Source organism: Hyperolius riggenbachi, chromosome 2, assembly GCF_040937935.1.
Source record: "Hyperolius riggenbachi isolate aHypRig1 chromosome 2, aHypRig1.pri, whole genome shotgun sequence".
Taxonomy (NCBI): domain Eukaryota; kingdom Metazoa; phylum Chordata; class Amphibia; order Anura; family Hyperoliidae; genus Hyperolius; species Hyperolius riggenbachi.
The window spans coordinates 463,547,568-463,563,538 of NC_090647.1; the positions used below are offsets into that span (position 1 = coordinate 463,547,568).

Sequence of the window (15,971 nt, forward strand, 5' to 3'; positions counted from 1 at the left end):
AATTGATTTTTTATTGCGGAAAATACCGACTTTTGTGGAAATTTTTCCGCATGAATCCCGCACTTTTTCCGCATGCGGAAAAAACATGAGGAACATTTTGAGAATTTCAACTTGACGGTATTTTGGTCGCAAACTTCCCACATGTACTTTACCGCATGCGGGAAGTCTTTGAGAATAGAGCCCATTGTCACTAACTGTCCCTAAGAGGAGCTCACAATCTAATCCCTACTTGGAAATATTCGCACCTCACTCACTATCCAATCACTAAAAATATCACGGCCACTCTGCTGCAAGGGCAAGCTTCTGCTCAGTCACTACCGGAAACTAAGCTTCCCCACCAGAGCAGTTTCTATAGAAACTTGCTAGAAGCGGAAGTGTTTATCATTCTGACGCTTCCGTAATCCTGTCGGAGTTCCCTAGTAGAGGCTGCGTTGTCTGTGGTCTTCAAAAAAATGGCTGCAAGTTGGGACAGACACCTATGACAGCCTTGCTGGTGATTGGCTGATCTCCTCTGCTGGAGCAGCCGGTTTGACAAGAAGAGGAAACATGGTGGCTCCTGTGACAGGGTTCTCGGCAGTGGGTGAGTGGCAGCCGGGTAGCAGGGCGATTGCCGAGTACTGTACAATGAATGGGAATCATGTATGTTCTCTGTTACAGAGGCCTCCCGGGGGAAGCGAGCCGCCCTCTCTATCGCTCTGGTGGCGGCTGTGCTGGGGCTGCCTCTATGGTGGAAGACTACTGAGACCTACCGAGCATCCCTTCCTTACTCCGACATCAGCCAGCTGGGCCAGCTGCGGGTATGAAGATCTGCAGACATACACTGCAGTACTGTACTTTTACTTGTGTCTGAAGCATGCTGGAATTATGATGAGCTAAACAATGATGTCACAGCTCATGACTTGGCTTACTTCTTGTTAAAGATCTGCTCACAGTAGTCCTGAAATAAAGGAATAAAGGATTATTCCTTTATTTCAGGTTTACAATTTGCTGTGCAGTCACTAGAAATGAGTTGGAAATCTGAATTAAAGTGGCATTGCTATTTGTGACGGACTCTACTCTCAGCCCTACATTGCATATAGATTTTCTCAGTGTTCAGGACTAGGTGTGGTCAGTGAGATGCAAATGATTCTCAGTTGATGCAGAATTACAAAAAAAACTTATGTAACTTGAAAATGGACCAATCAAATCCCATTCCAGCTTCACATGATTGGTCCATTTTCAGGCTGAACAAATCTGTATAATTCTGCATCAACTATTATTATTTGTGTCTCATAACACACCCCACAATATTTTCTAGGTAGGGACAAGGCTTTGCTCCAGTTCTGCAGAATACCTTTATTTTAACCCCTTAGGCCTCATTCACTCTAGAGCGTTTTGCCGGCGATTTCGGCAAAACGCTCAAGCGCTAGCGCTTTTGAAAGTGCTAGTGCAATAATAATAATGCATTATTATTATAATAATAATAATCCGAACATTTATATAGCGCTTTTCTCCTGGCGGACTCAAAGCGCTCAAGAGCTGCAGCCACTGGGGCGCGCTCAATAGGCCACCCTGCAGTGTTAGAGAGTCCTGCCTTGAACTCCTTACTGAATAGGTACAGACCCTAGCCAGGATTTAAACCCTGGTCTCCCATGTCAAAGGCAGTGCCCTTAACCAGCACACTATCCAGCCAATACCCTATGGGTCTGTTCTTACTTGGGCGATTTGCGTTAATCGCCGGCGATTAACGCAAATCGCCAAATGCTTAGCCTGCACCATTTTCAGGTGATTTCCCGGCGATCGCTTATCAGTGCTATAGAAGCGCTAAACGCGATCGCGGGAAAATTGCTGCAGTGTCCAGTGATTTTTTTTTTTTTCCGTGTTAAATCACGGAAAAATCACTCCCGCAAAACTTTTTGCGCTTTGAAGTGTGAATGGGGCCTTACTGTAAGGGCTTGTTCAGAGTGCATTAGTTGCATTGCAGAATAATTCTGCATGTCAAATAATTGCCCATACAATTCTATGGGCCTGTTCACATCTCTGTGTCATAACGGATTGCATTATTTTTACATTGATGCATGCAGGCTTTGTAATAACATCTATGTCCAGTCTCCATTGCAGTTCACACACAATTTACCATGTTATGCAACACACCATTGTGAATCTAGCCTAAGCAATGGCACTGGGTAAAACTGGAACTTGACATGGGGCTAATCTGAATTGGAAGGCTGCATTAATCGGTCAAAGTGACAGTTTTCGGTTATTATTTTGTGTAAAGTTCCTGTTAAAGCCCAGGTGAGTTAAAGTAAAACTGAGGGGTACCTAATGTAAAAAAATAAGGGGGGATGCTGCCGGGACCATGCGCGGACTCCACTTTGGAAGAACGGAGAAGAGTGGGAGGATCGAGATCGAGCATACGGCCCACACGAGGCTGGAGAAAGCCCCAGATAAATGATGTCCTATTAATTTCAGGTTTTCTTTAAATCACACCTGAACTCAGAGGGATATGGAGGCTGACAACGGAAAATTGTATACTTACCTAACGGTAATTTTTCTTTCCCGATGCCTACATGTCAACACCTGTGGGTAGATGCCCCGCCCCCTCTACCCCGGAGGACCAATCTATAAAAACTCTGAAATGACCCACCTCCCTAGTCTTATATGAACCTCGGACTCGTCAAAGTTGAAGGGAGGGAACCCCAATGTTGACATGTAGGCATCGGGAAAGGAAAATTACTGTTAGGTAAGTATACAATTTTCCGTTTTCCCTATGCCTCCATGTCAACACCTGTGGGATGTAACTAGTAATCTGAAGAAGGGAGGGAGACTGTAGACTTTGTGCAAATAAAGAGAAATTTTAATTTAAGAAGGTTGTCCAGTTAATACAACTTTCCCAAAGTTAAGTGAAGAATTGGCCGCCATGTCCACTCTATAATGTTGCATAAATGTGTTTATCGTTGTCCAATTCGCTGCTTGGCAGATGGTATCTGCTGAAACCTTGTTCATGGCTGCCCAGGAAGTAGAAATGCTTCTAGTAGAGTGCGCCATAAGTTGTCCAGGGGGCTCCAGGTTGAGAGACTTGTAGCAATCCTGTATGATTCTAACAAGCCAGGAAGATATTGTTCTCGTGGTGACGGCCTGCCCCATTCTATATTCGAATGGAATTATCCACAATCTCTCTGACTTGCAAATATCCTTTGTCATATCTATGTATGCCCTTAATGCTTGAACTACGTCCAATGGATGAATTGCATCTGATCCTGGTTCTGTTAAAGTGGGTAACGTCCAGTCTTGGTTCAGATGGTATGTAGAAGCGACCTTTGGTATGAATTGTTGTATTGGTCTTAATACTACCCTATCGGGGTAGAATGTCAGATAAGGTTCTGTTGAGCCTAGGGCCTGAAGTTCTGAGACTCTTCTGGCAGATGAGACTGCGACCAGAAATAGTCTTTAACGTTAAGTTCCACAAAGTACAGTCCTGTAATGGATGGTACGGTGTCTTAGATAATGCTTCTAGAACTAGAGAAAGGTCCCATTTGCGAAACCTCGTCTTTCTAGGAGGTTTTAATTTTAAGACTCCCTTTATGAGCTGCTTTACTAACGGGAATGAAGCCCAAGTTGTTCCTGTGAAAGCTGACAAAGCTGAAATTTGTCCCTTGATAGAATAGTAGCTTAATCCTTTTTCTACTCCAGTTTGTAAAAACCCCAGTATATGCTGCTGTTCCGGTTTTGAGGGATCAAATCTCTGTCGTGTGGAGTATTCTCTGAACTTCTGCCAAATATTGTTATATTTGGTGTTGGTGCTTTTGCTTTCTTGCTTTCATAATTGTGCCAATTACAGCTTCCGAGCAACCCAGGCCTCTTAGCCTTTGCCCTTCAACTTCCAGGCCATCAGCATTAGACTGTGTGGATTGGGATGGAATATCACCCCCTGGTTCTGTAGGTCTGATCTGTCCGGCAATGGTATTGGAGCTTGGGTCCTCATCTCCCAGAGTAATGGAAACCATGGCCGTCATGGCCAGTGCGGTATGATCGCTATTAGCGAAACCTTCTCCTTCAATAATCTCAACAAGATGCGGTGAATCATAGGATTTGGAGGATATACATAGCCAAGTGTGAACTCCCACTGGGCTGTAATTGCATCCACTGCCTCCGACTGATGAAATCGGTACCTGGAATAAAATCGGTTGCACTTCTTGTTGTAAGGTGTTGGCATCAGGTCTAGGACTGGTTTCCCTAACTTCTTGCAGATCATCTGAAACACCTCCTGATTCAGACTCCACTCGTTGTTGTCAATGGTATGGCGACTTAGGTAATCTGCTTTGAGATTCTGCTGCCCCGGAATATAGGAGGCACTGATGTTCCATAGATTTTGTTCTGCAAACTGGAATATTTTCGAAACCTCCTGAAGCAAAGAGAGACTCCTTGTGCCGCCCTGTCTCCTGACATATGAAATAGCTGTCTTGTTGTCCATCATTAGTAAGACACTCTTCCCTTGAATAAGGTGCGGGAAACTGAGTAACGCCATGTATGCTGCCCTGATCTCCAGGATGTTGGCGGGTGTATTACCTTGTTCTGTGTCCCAAATCCCTTGGGCTGTTAAATGTCCATAGTGGGCTCCCCATCCTGTGCAACTTGCATCCGTTGTTATGACCAGTGGATGATCTGGTTGAATCTGATAATGCCTCTCTAGATTGTCTGCATTGGTCCACCAACTCAAGCTGTTCCTCATTAACACTATCAATTCTATCCACTGATGCATACTTGCATTGTCCCACTATCTGAGAAAGCCCCATTGGAAAGGTCTGGAGTGCCAATGGGCCCATCTCACCATCAGAAAGGTTGATGAAAACGTTCCCAACATGCTGAGACACTGTCTGGCTTGAAGATGAGTCACTGACTGAATTTGACGAACTCTGTAGATTACTGACTGTATCTTTTCTGTTGGAAGTCTTATTACATTGTCTACCGTCTGGATCTGCGCTCCCAGATATATCAAGTACTGAGTTGGAGTTAGCTTGCTCTTCTCTAGGTTTATTAACCAACCGAAGGTTTGAAGAGTAGAAATTAGAATCTGTTTGTGTTCCTCTAGAGTCTGTACACTCTCTGTTAGGAGCAGGAGGTCGTCCAGGTAGTGGTATAACCTCAGGTTCTTTAGCCGTAGTAATCCCACTATTGCAACTAATACCTTCGTAAAGGTTTTGGGTGCTGTTGAGATCCCGAAGGGTAGGCAGGTGAATTGAAGATGAGTCTGATCTATTGCAAAGCGTAGGTATCTTTGGAACTGTCTGTGTACTGGGACATGCAAATATGCGTCCTTTAGATCCAGGGAAAGCATATAGTTGAATTTCCTTATAGACTGGGTTACTGTCTGAAGGGTCTCCATCTTGAATCTTTGCGACTTTATCGTGCTGTTTAGGTTCCTTAGATCTAGGACCGGCCTCCAGTCTCCTGTCTTCTTTAGAACGAAGAATAATGGGGAGTAGACCCCTCTTCCTCTGTCTCTTTGCGGTACTGGTATTATTGCTCTCTTCTGTAGAAGGGTATTCACATATTCATATAGCATCTCCTTTTTCTCTGGGTTTTTGGGAACTCTTGTCTGTATGAAAAGATCTGGATGCGGTCCGTTCTTGAATTTCCAACGATGTCCACGAGTCACAGTGTTGGCTATCCACTTGTTGTGAATGTGTTCCGTCCAAATTTGACTGAAAGCCTGAAGCCTTCCGCCAACTGGCCAAACCTGGGCGGACACTTCCTCAAAAGGGCTTTTGTTGACTCGAGGAAGCATTAGAAGTCTTCTGTTTTGTTAGCCTCTGAAGATTGTTCTGAGAACTCTGCCAGTTTCTTCTATAGTCACGGCCCGGTCTGTACGATTTGGCATTCTTGAACCAATTCTGTTGAAACTTCGTATTCTGCTGAGGATTCTGTCTTCTAGATCTTCTCTCCTGGGGAATTAACCCCGATTTTCCGCCTGTGACTCTCTTTATAGCAGAGTCCATTTCCTCGTCAAAGAGATGTTTTCCATCGAAGGGTATCTTACACCAGTCCTGACGTGAGGCTAAGTCAGCTGCCCATCCTCTCAACCACAACGCTCTCTTAGCGACCACAGAAAAAAATCATATTTCTTGCTGAACACCTAACAATGTCCACTGCAGCCTCTCCTATAAAGTCTGCCGTGATCTTGAAATCTTGTAGTGCTGAAAGAATAGCTTCCTTGTCTGTGTCTGCAAGTATGGCATCTTCTATGTTCAGAGTCCAGGCATGTAGAGCCTTAGCTACAGCTGTCAAAGCCACTGCTGGTCTGACTGTACCTCCTGAAGTTGTATAAATCTTCTTCAATTCGTTATCGACCTTCCTTTCTAAAGGATCCTTAAAATTTTTAGAATTTTCCCTGGGAAGAGTCATATGGCGTGCTAATCTGACTACTGATGCGTCAACCGATGGAGAATTGTCTAGATCCTTCACTTCTTCCTCTCCAAGTGGATAGAGTTTGGAAAATCTATTCCCTAAGGGAGGCTTTTTCTCGACCTTTTCCCACTCTTCCTTGATTACGCCCTTAATTTCTTCCATAAATGGAAAAGGTATTGTCTTCTTCTTAAGATGTGTATAATACTCTCTTCTTTTCTTCCCTTTATCCTCCAATTGCTCCTCCTCATCTTCCCATTCTAGTGCTTCTCGCACTGCTCTTACATAGGGTTGAACCAGTGCGAAGTCAAAACCCACTGCCAATTGGTCTGGTTCGGGTTCAATTCTCTGTTGTGGTACTGTAGTGTCAGTAGATGTTCCCTCTCCGGGGGGGAAGTGACTCTATATATTCTCTCATGGAATCTTGAACCTCTTGTTTTATCATTTCAGAAACATCCATAGGTTGTTGCTGTGGTTCTGTAGGCATTTCTCCAAAGCATCTCCCTGCATACAAGTTTTCCAGGTATAACTTCATTTCCACAGGCCCAACATTTCTTAGGGATATGATAAGAGGTCACGTGCTCATGTATAGGTGATCTACTCCTCTCACGGCTCTGGCTGGTGGAGGCATGTTTCTTAGAATCCGATTTTTCTTTGGATGATTTTTTTCTTGTGTGATCTTCTGTGTCTGTAATATAAATATTGTAATTAATCTTCAGCTCCTTAGGTGTTTAAATAAGAACCTACCTCTAAAGCCCCTACCTCTCAACCTGTTGCTGGTCTATAGAAGGCGCTTGGGGGTCCATAGGGCAGCCAAAATAAGGCTGTAGAATGAAAAAGAGAATATAAGTAAGACTGTGTACCCGCAAGGCAAGTCACCTACACAAAGATCTGCAGCCCCTCATTTCAACGACAAACACTTACATTGTAAGTATAAAGAAACTGTCTATGTCCAGGAGATAATGCCTCCAGTCGGGTGACAGGGAGCCGCTGGCGCGTGTGACTGCCTGCTGCGGAGATCGGCGCTGTTATAAACACAGCGCCGTCTCTTATAGGGAGATAGCTCCGCCCCCACCTGGCGTCATAGCTATTCAGCGTCTGGAACACAGCGCTCCGGCAGCCATATAAAGTGCTGAGGCGCACGCCAACAGCAACCGGAAGTGCCCTGCACGCTGAGAACGCCGGACCCCACAGTACACGGAGGGGAGCGAGAGAGAGGAAAGGATCCAGCGCACAGCAGCACACGCATTTAGCGTGAGGTACCCGGAGCTTCAGGAGCGATAGCCCTCAGTGTATACACTGATACCCCCCAAGACCAGCAGAATGGGGTAAGGATGTAGGTTAATTTTATAACCTAAAATGCATCACTAGACGAGCCAACCTAGCGGGGAGCTGGAAGAGCCAGCCGAGGTAGGGGAAAAATAAAAACTTCTGGCACCAAAGGCTCCAACGGTCTTCCGAGGCGAGGACGAAAAAAAGACTAGGGAGGTGGGTCATTTCAGAGTTTTTATAGATTGGTCCTCCGGGGTAGAGTGGGCGGGGCATCTACCCACAGGTGTTGACATGGAGGCATAGGGAAATATTTATTTCCTTTTAAACAATGCAGAGTGCCTGGCTGTCGTGCTGATTTTCTGCTTGTAATACTTTTAGCTATAGACCCTGAACAAGGATGCAAATCGGGTGCTCTGACTGCATTAGCTGCATGTTTGTTTCATGTGTGTGAATCAGACACTGAGCACAAAGATCAGCAGGGCACCAGGCAGCTGGTATTGATTGAAAGGAGATGAATATGGCAGCCTCCATATCCCTCTCCGTACTCTTTTAGCTTTTGTGCGACTCCAGGAAAGTTCTGTTTCCCATTTCTACTGCACATGCAAATAATTACCTCCATAAGCTTATTTTCAGTTCAGTTTTTATTGATTTGAGATGCACAATTTATCCATGCATTCCATTAGAATTTGAAGAAACTGAGATGAACAGCATACTGTAGGTGTAGAATGTTATTCTAATCATTGTTTCAGCTCCAGCTCACGGTGCCCATCGAGGTGGTATTCACTAAAGGAACACTGACCTCCGAGCAGCAAAGAAGAATCCCAGCTTCAGATGTGAATGAAAACGAGGCTGTTCTAAATGGTTAGTGAGGCCAGCCGCTGATTTGCTGTGATGCTTATTAGTTCTGATTCTGATTTATGAAAGAAAATTAATTACCAGAGCCTGCAATTTCCACCTTCACAACATCTCCAAAATCCACCCCTTTTTGATCCCAGACACTACCAAGCTTCTCATCCAAGCCCTCCTCATCTCCCGCCTTGACTATTGCAATGCCCTACTGTCTGGCCTCCCCTTGAAATGCATTGCACCCTTTCAGTCAGTCATTAATGCAGCAGCTAGACTCATCCATTCTTCCCACCACTCTGTTTCCACTTATCCCCTTTGTGAAGCCCTACACTGGCTCCCTATCTGCTTCAGGATCAATTTCAAGATTTTGTGCCTTACCTACATATCTCTGCACAAGACCTGCCCAGCCTACATTTCTCAGCTCGTTCAGATATATACCTGCCTGCCACCTCTGGCCCTTTAATGATCACCCCGTGACCTCCCCATGCATTTCTCACTCCCATGTACGTCTACAGGATTTCTCAAGAGCTGCCCTTACTCTATGAAACAAACCTCCCACCCTTCCTCCTCCTCCTCCCTCCCCCCCCCCCACACCAGACTCGCTTCTTCCTTCAATACCTTCAAGCAAGCACTCAAAACACACTTCTTGAAACTGGCCTACCCTCCATCTACCACACTTTAACTCTCTCAGTTGAGCACCTTTTCCACAGCACTACATTAAGCATTTCGCAGCCGGAAGCATTTGGCTACAGGAAGTTTTCCTGGTGCTGAAACCAGAATAATTAACATAAAAATTACCTTATATGTCACTTTGATTCCTCTTAAACTCCTTGAAGCTATGTCCTATCTGTTCCTTCTCTGTGCAACTGCTCTCTGTCGTAGCTCCAGGCAGGTACACCCTGACTGTAACCAATCATATGCATCAACCCGCTGACTGTACTGACTGGTCTGAATATTGAACACCAGACTTCCAAGCACATCTAAACATTACTAGCTTGGCCCATGCTGACTGTATCTAACTCTGCATTTACACGCTACCTATACCTAACTCTGGGCAACTGCATGCTGACCGTTGTGCACCTACATGCTGACTGTACCAAAATACAATAGAAAGGGTGCACACCCTATATAAATATATACCGTATTTGTTGCCGTATAAGACGCACTTTTTCTCCCCCAAAAATGGGGAGAAAAAGTCCCTGCGTCTTATACGGCAAAGGCAGGGAATCCCCGACTTAACGCCCGCCGATGCGACCCGCCGCCACGTCGGGGATTCCCTGCCTTTCTGTGCCTGCCTTCCCCTGCCTGCCCGAGTCTCCTGGCCCCCCCATGGAGTGTTAATAGCGGCGGCAACTTACCTTTGGCAGGCTCCCGCGCTGATCCTAGATGATTGCGCTGCCCCCCGCTAGCCTCCTCTGCCTCCCCCCTGTGTATCTGGCCCCCCTGGGTGAAGGAATAAGTATCGGTAGCTTACCTCCGCAGTGCGCCCGCGATGACTGCAGACGGCCGTCTTCCAGGCACTTCTCACTCTAGTGGCCGGCTTTGAACTGCGCGTCATCAGTTCAAGCCGGCCACTAGAGCGGGAAGTGCCTGGAAGATGGCAAGAAGGTAAGTTGTCGCCGCTATTAACACTCCATGGGGGGCCAGGAGACTCGGGCAGGAGGGAGGGAGGAAGGCAGGGGGGGGGGGCAAATGGGGGCACAAGAGGACATATGGGGGGCACCGGAGCACACGAGGGGGCACAGTAAGACACATAGGGGCACATAAGCACACACAGGATACATGGGGGGGCACAGGAGGACACATGGGGGGCACAGCAGGACACATGGGGGGCACAGGAGGACACATGGGCACAGGAGGACACATGGGGGGCACAGGAGGACACATGGGGGGCACAGGACACATGGGGGGCACAGAAGGACACATGGGGGGCACATGAGGACACAGGAGAACTCATGAGGACACGTGGGGGCACAGGACACATGGGGGGCACATGAGGACACACAGGAGAACTCATGAGGACACAGGAGGACACATGGGGTGCACAGAAGGACACATGGGAGGCACAGAAGGGCACAGGGGGACACATGGGGGCACATGAGGACACACAGGACACATGGGGGGCACAGGAGCACACATGAAGACACATAGAAGGATATGTACAAGATGCTCCTGGAATATGGACACACCAGGTTTAGTATTTTTTTTTTTCCCCTGGTTTTTGCCCTCTAAACCTGGGTGCGTCTTATATTCCGGAGCGTCTTTTACGGCGCGAAATGGTATTTTTTTTTTTTTTTTTTTTTTTTACGTGTGCTAGGAATTAATACCAGTGTACAAGAAAAGCATACTGTATATCTCAATAGGGTATGACCCGGGTCAAGGATAATTCAATTTTGTTTTGTTAGCCTTTATTGGGGGATGTTAGCTCTACCTATACATATGTTTAAAACCTGCTATATCTTTTGTGTGGACCTTCTGGTTCCTGTATTTTTAATTGTTTTTAAGGTTGCTTGTCTCTTTTGGCTGAATATTAATAAAGTTATATATATCACATGAGTGGCTGCTTGACTGTTCTCAGGTAATCCCTGAATATTGCAGTGGTGCTGTTTGAGGAATATTTTTGCCTTTTTTGTACACGCTGACTGTATCTAACCTACACGCTGACTGTACCTAACTGTGCATTTGCAAGCTCATTGTAACGAACTCTGTGCACCTGCGTGCTGACTGTACCCAACTCTGTGCACCTGCGATCTTACTCTGTGCACCTACACGCTGACTGTACTGACTGTCTGAATATCGAACACTGGTCCTCCAAGCACATCTAATTGTCAGCCCCTCACAAGCTCGGCCCATGCTGACTGAACTTAACTCTGTACACCTGCACCCTAATTGTGCCTAACTCTGGGCACCTGCACGCTGACTGCAGCTATTCCCTGGCTGTACGTAGTACATCCTCTCATACTGTGTACACAATAGCTTACTCTTTTTGAATCTTTTCTAGTTAAGCAATGAATGGTCTCATTCTTATTTTGCTTGAATTGTTGGCTAATTTGATGCGACACTGTACTGTTATAGTTTTATGTAAACGTGCATTATCTCTTATCTCTGTGTTGTAATGTTCATTTTTCTCAAGCTATGGTTAAAAATAAGCTATGCACACTTTCAATATGTTGTTTTTTCCATTGTGTTAAGTGTGTAGAAAAATGTCCTGATCCCTCCCCAGCATTGTATAGGTGTGTGCTCATAGCTTCATGTAACGTGTTCTTTCCTCAGCTCATACAAGTTTCAATTGCCGCTATGAGTTCAAGTACAGAAGAACGAGTCCAGAAGAAGACGACATTCTGTCCCTGCAGAGTTTACAAGGTACAGAGTGGCTTTTACCCAGGGCTGTCCTACCCATGACGCCATGGGACTCCGATCCCGCAGGTGGCATCCCACCCACTCCCCTCTCTCCATGGCCACCCACCCTTCTCCCTCCCCATCCGCCGCTAAATTACCTTATTTAACCAAGCGACGGCTGCCACCTGCAGCAGGGCTGGCTCACCAGGTCCCCCTCGGATCGCCTGCCTGCTTGAAGACCTCAGATCTGCGTGGCCCACAGAGCCGCTGTGAAGAGAGGACAGAGGCTCCCATAGTGCGTATACTAGAAGTAAAGTAATTACTTCTGGCATACGCGCTATGGGAACCGCTTTCCTTTCTTCCTGTAATTTCTCTGCGGTCCACGCGGATCTGAGGTCTTCAAGCAGGCAGGTGATCCGAGGAGGACCGGGTGAGCCTGCCCTGCTGCAGGAGGAGGCTGCCATCGCTTGTTTAAGGTAAACTAGCAGTGGCCGGGGAGGGAGGGAAGGGGGTAGCAGGCTGGCCACCTACATAGCTAAGCTATACTGGGGGCAACTATACTATCTATACTGGGGCAACTAAACTAGCTACCTATACTAAGGCAACTATACTCCCTATACTGGGGGAAACTATACTGGCTACCTATACTGAGGCAACTTTACCTGGCTACCCTATTCAGTGGGCACCTACACACGTATACTGAGGGTGAAGATTTTCAGGTGCTTTGCAATCATTCTTGCAAAAAGTCTAGAACCGGCCCTGCTTTTACCCTTGTTTTCCACACAAGAGAGGCTTTTACCACATGTGAAGCTAGAACTGAAACCCTGCTGAGCTCCTGCTTCATGTCAGGAGAGGATGTGTAAGGTTGCTTTTTTTTGTGAGCGGTTTACATTCTATATTAGAGTTCTGTTGCTGCGTCAAGTCTCTGTGATGTGTTATGTAAATGATGCTCATACTATCTATTGTAGCAACTAATAACTAGGCAATGCTACCAGAGAGTATTGCTGAATTAGCCTGCACTGTTGTCAGCTGCATGTCTTCCTGCAAAGTCTCTTATGCCATAGTCATACATCTTTATTGACACAGTACAGCACTCCAGGCAAGAGTTAAAACTTGTCAAAGTTGTAGTATTTCAGTAAGAGTCCCCTCAATTCCTTTTTGTCATCAAATTTGGGCCTCGATTCATAAACAGCAGTGCGATAAAAAAATCTTGTCGGGAAAATACCGCACTCGGTATTTTCCCGGTCTGTGTGCTAATTCATAAAGATTTCCCCAGCTGCCCTTGGAGGTCGGTAAATTACCGCAGCCCATTGAGCGGTAGAGTAGAGCAGTGTCTCGATTCTCTCTTTGCCCTGCAGAAATGAATCACACAGACTGCTCTCTCTGGCTCTCTCCACTGATGGCTCAGACAGATGAGTCACACAGTCTTTCCCTGCCTGCAGAAATGACTCACGCAGATGGCTCAGACAGATGAGTCACACAGTCTTTCCCTGCCTGCTGAAATGATTCACACAGAGGGCTCTCTGGCTCTCTCCACTGATGACTCAAAGAGACTTCGGCTCTCTGCACTTTGCATTAATCAGAGCTGTCAGAGCTGTCGGTAACTTGTTATCGCCTCACTAGAGGTGTCGGTAACTACCGCCAGGCTTACCGCTTGTTGAAGGTTTTATGAATTGACATTTGCTGACAATTTACTGACATGTGTTGTCGGTAATTTATCTCCCTGGTCGGTAATGTCAGCTTTTCATGCGGTAACAGCCTTTATGAATTGACATTTTGCTAAGTGGTCGGTAAAGTCTGCTGTTTTCAGCATTACCGCATGAGGTAATGCTTTATGAATCGAGGCCAAAGTGGGATTATACTCAAAATGACATTTTTGCTTTACAACATTAAACACAGTAAAAAACTGATGTGACACACTATAAAGCCTTGTACACATGGCTGACTAAAGTTGGCTGAGGCAGCCGATAACGACCGCATCAGCTGATGGTCAGGTGTGTGTACAGAGGCTTCCGACCAGTAACTGCCACTCGGCAAGCAATCTGTCCGGCAGATCAACTTGGCCGAGTGGCAGCCATATTCTTTGAAGACACCCCTCCCCACCTGTAGGATGACATCATGCATGCGATGCTCTGTTATACCTCCACCCCCCCCCCCCCTCCCCCTGCATAGCAACAGAACGAGTTGTCAGCTACACTGCTGACATGCGTCTATGTAGGCCAGCCCAGCGATGTTGCCCAAGGGGATCAGGCCCTGAACCCCCCCCTCCCCCCCCTTTATTAATAAGCTTGTGTTTGTGTTGTAGAAGCAGATGAAGCCCTCCAGCTCTTCAGTAAAGGAACCCAGGGAGCCCTGTCACTGTACATTATACCAGAAAACACTCCTCTTTTCCCTCAGGTACGGAGAAATGTAAATAACTCTGCTATTCCTTCCTGAAATGGCCAAATACGCGATCTCATTTTCATTTTAGAATATAACAAGCCTTTCTATGAAAAAATAGTATGTTTGATGGAACTACTTACCAGGAACATGTATAAGCCATTTGTATTTATTCTTAAAAGATACCTTAGCGCTAAATATATATAAAAAAAAGCATGCCTACTGTGTGTGTGTGTGTGTGTGTGTGTGTGTGTGTGTGTGTAGCTGTGCAGATGCTTACCGCACCTTCTGTGCCCTGGCGTCGCACTCCATTCTCTGGTAATTGGCCCAATTCTTTATTTCCTGGTCAGTGCCCTCCAACATGGACATATTACGCTACACATGCGCAGTATGTCTGCTTGGATGCCTTGCGACTGCGCTCCTCAGCGACAACATATGACTTAAGCGCGGTTGCAAAGCACCCAAGCCAACATACTGCGCATGCGCAGTGTAATATGTCCAAGTTGGAAGGCGCCGACCAGGAAGTAAAGAACAGGGCCAATTACTAGAGAATGGGGGAGGGGGGGGGGGGGCGGTAAGGTGCCGTAAGCATCTGCACAACTCGCCCAGTCGGCATCCTTTTTTAAATATATTTAGCGCTAAGATATGCATACTTAATTACTCCCTGACCTCCTATATAGTCCTAGGTTCTGTTTGTATGGAGCGGCTAACAATAAAGTAATAAGGTGAACCTGGGTACAATTCCTGTGCACTAATGCAAACCTTTGAAAGCATAAATGTCGATCATTGCTCCAAATCTGACTTCAGTGTCATTTTCCTTGCTTTTATCTAATAACTTTTTATTTTTGTGCACATAGTGAGTTTTCTGCATAGATTGTGACCACCCAATCCTTCCTTACTAAGCTGCTTCCATTGGGCAGGTCACCATCTCTGTCAGTAGTGTAGCTGAGAAGCTCTGGGCCCCAGTGTGAGTTTTACATTGGGCCCACTCAAGTGCTCTATACATAACAATTGATATGAAGCACCAAAACCTGACAAGGACCGCTGCAGTGTCAGAGAGGTGTAAGTAGGGAGGAGAACCTACTATTAATGGTTAAAACGAATCAAAGCACATATAGAGGTAACTATTACCAGTTTAGCACAAAGAAAGAGTTAATAAAGTGGTTAAAGGAAGGCCCCTACTAGGCTCCTCTAGTCCAGGGGTCCTGATGTGGTCGCTACCGCTGCATCCCCCATTGCTACACCACTGATCTCTGTTAATGTCATGGTGGTGTCCTGTATATACTGCCTATAGAGCACACCCTAGTGGCAGCAGCTCAAGTGCTTTGAGTCCGCCGCCAGGAGAAAAGTGCAATGTAAATGTTATTTGTATTGTCTTGACTTTGTCTATAAGGGGGGCACCATCAGTACTGCTGAAGGAAAAACATTTTTTTTTAACTGCTTATATTGTCTGTTCCACATTCTGTCATCAATATTTCTCCATCTTTGCAGTAAATATATCAATGACCTCTCTGTAGACCCATTGAAGAAATCCAGTGCTGCATGACTGAACAATGTTATCTCTCTGCCTCTAGAGGTCTCCCTTCAGCCTTCAGCAGATCAGCAGAAAGATAAAACTGTGACCATTGGCATATCATGAGATCATGACTGTAGCAACAAAAACTGTTCATTTTATATTTTTTTTTTTTTTATTGAAAAAAAAAAAGCTAACGGCTATAATGGAGCTTAGAAAATTGTCTACTAATACTATG

General features: G+C 45.9%; 1 protein-coding gene across 1 annotated transcript in view; it reads left to right on the forward strand.

Annotated features, from left to right (window-relative positions):
* The first annotated feature begins 398 nt into the window (after window positions 1–398).
* The window catches only part of PIGS (phosphatidylinositol glycan anchor biosynthesis class S), a 39,745-nt gene continuing 24,172 nt past the window's right edge, over window positions 399–15,971 (forward strand). The window contains exons 1-5 of the mRNA XM_068270161.1: window positions 399–580; window positions 658–797; window positions 8,406–8,517; window positions 11,776–11,865; window positions 14,147–14,238. Of these exons, the coding sequence (XP_068126262.1) occupies window positions 547–580; window positions 658–797; window positions 8,406–8,517; window positions 11,776–11,865; window positions 14,147–14,238 (468 nt within the window). The 5' untranslated portion in view covers window positions 399–546. The remainder of the gene's footprint in view (window positions 581–657; window positions 798–8,405; window positions 8,518–11,775; window positions 11,866–14,146; window positions 14,239–15,971) is intronic.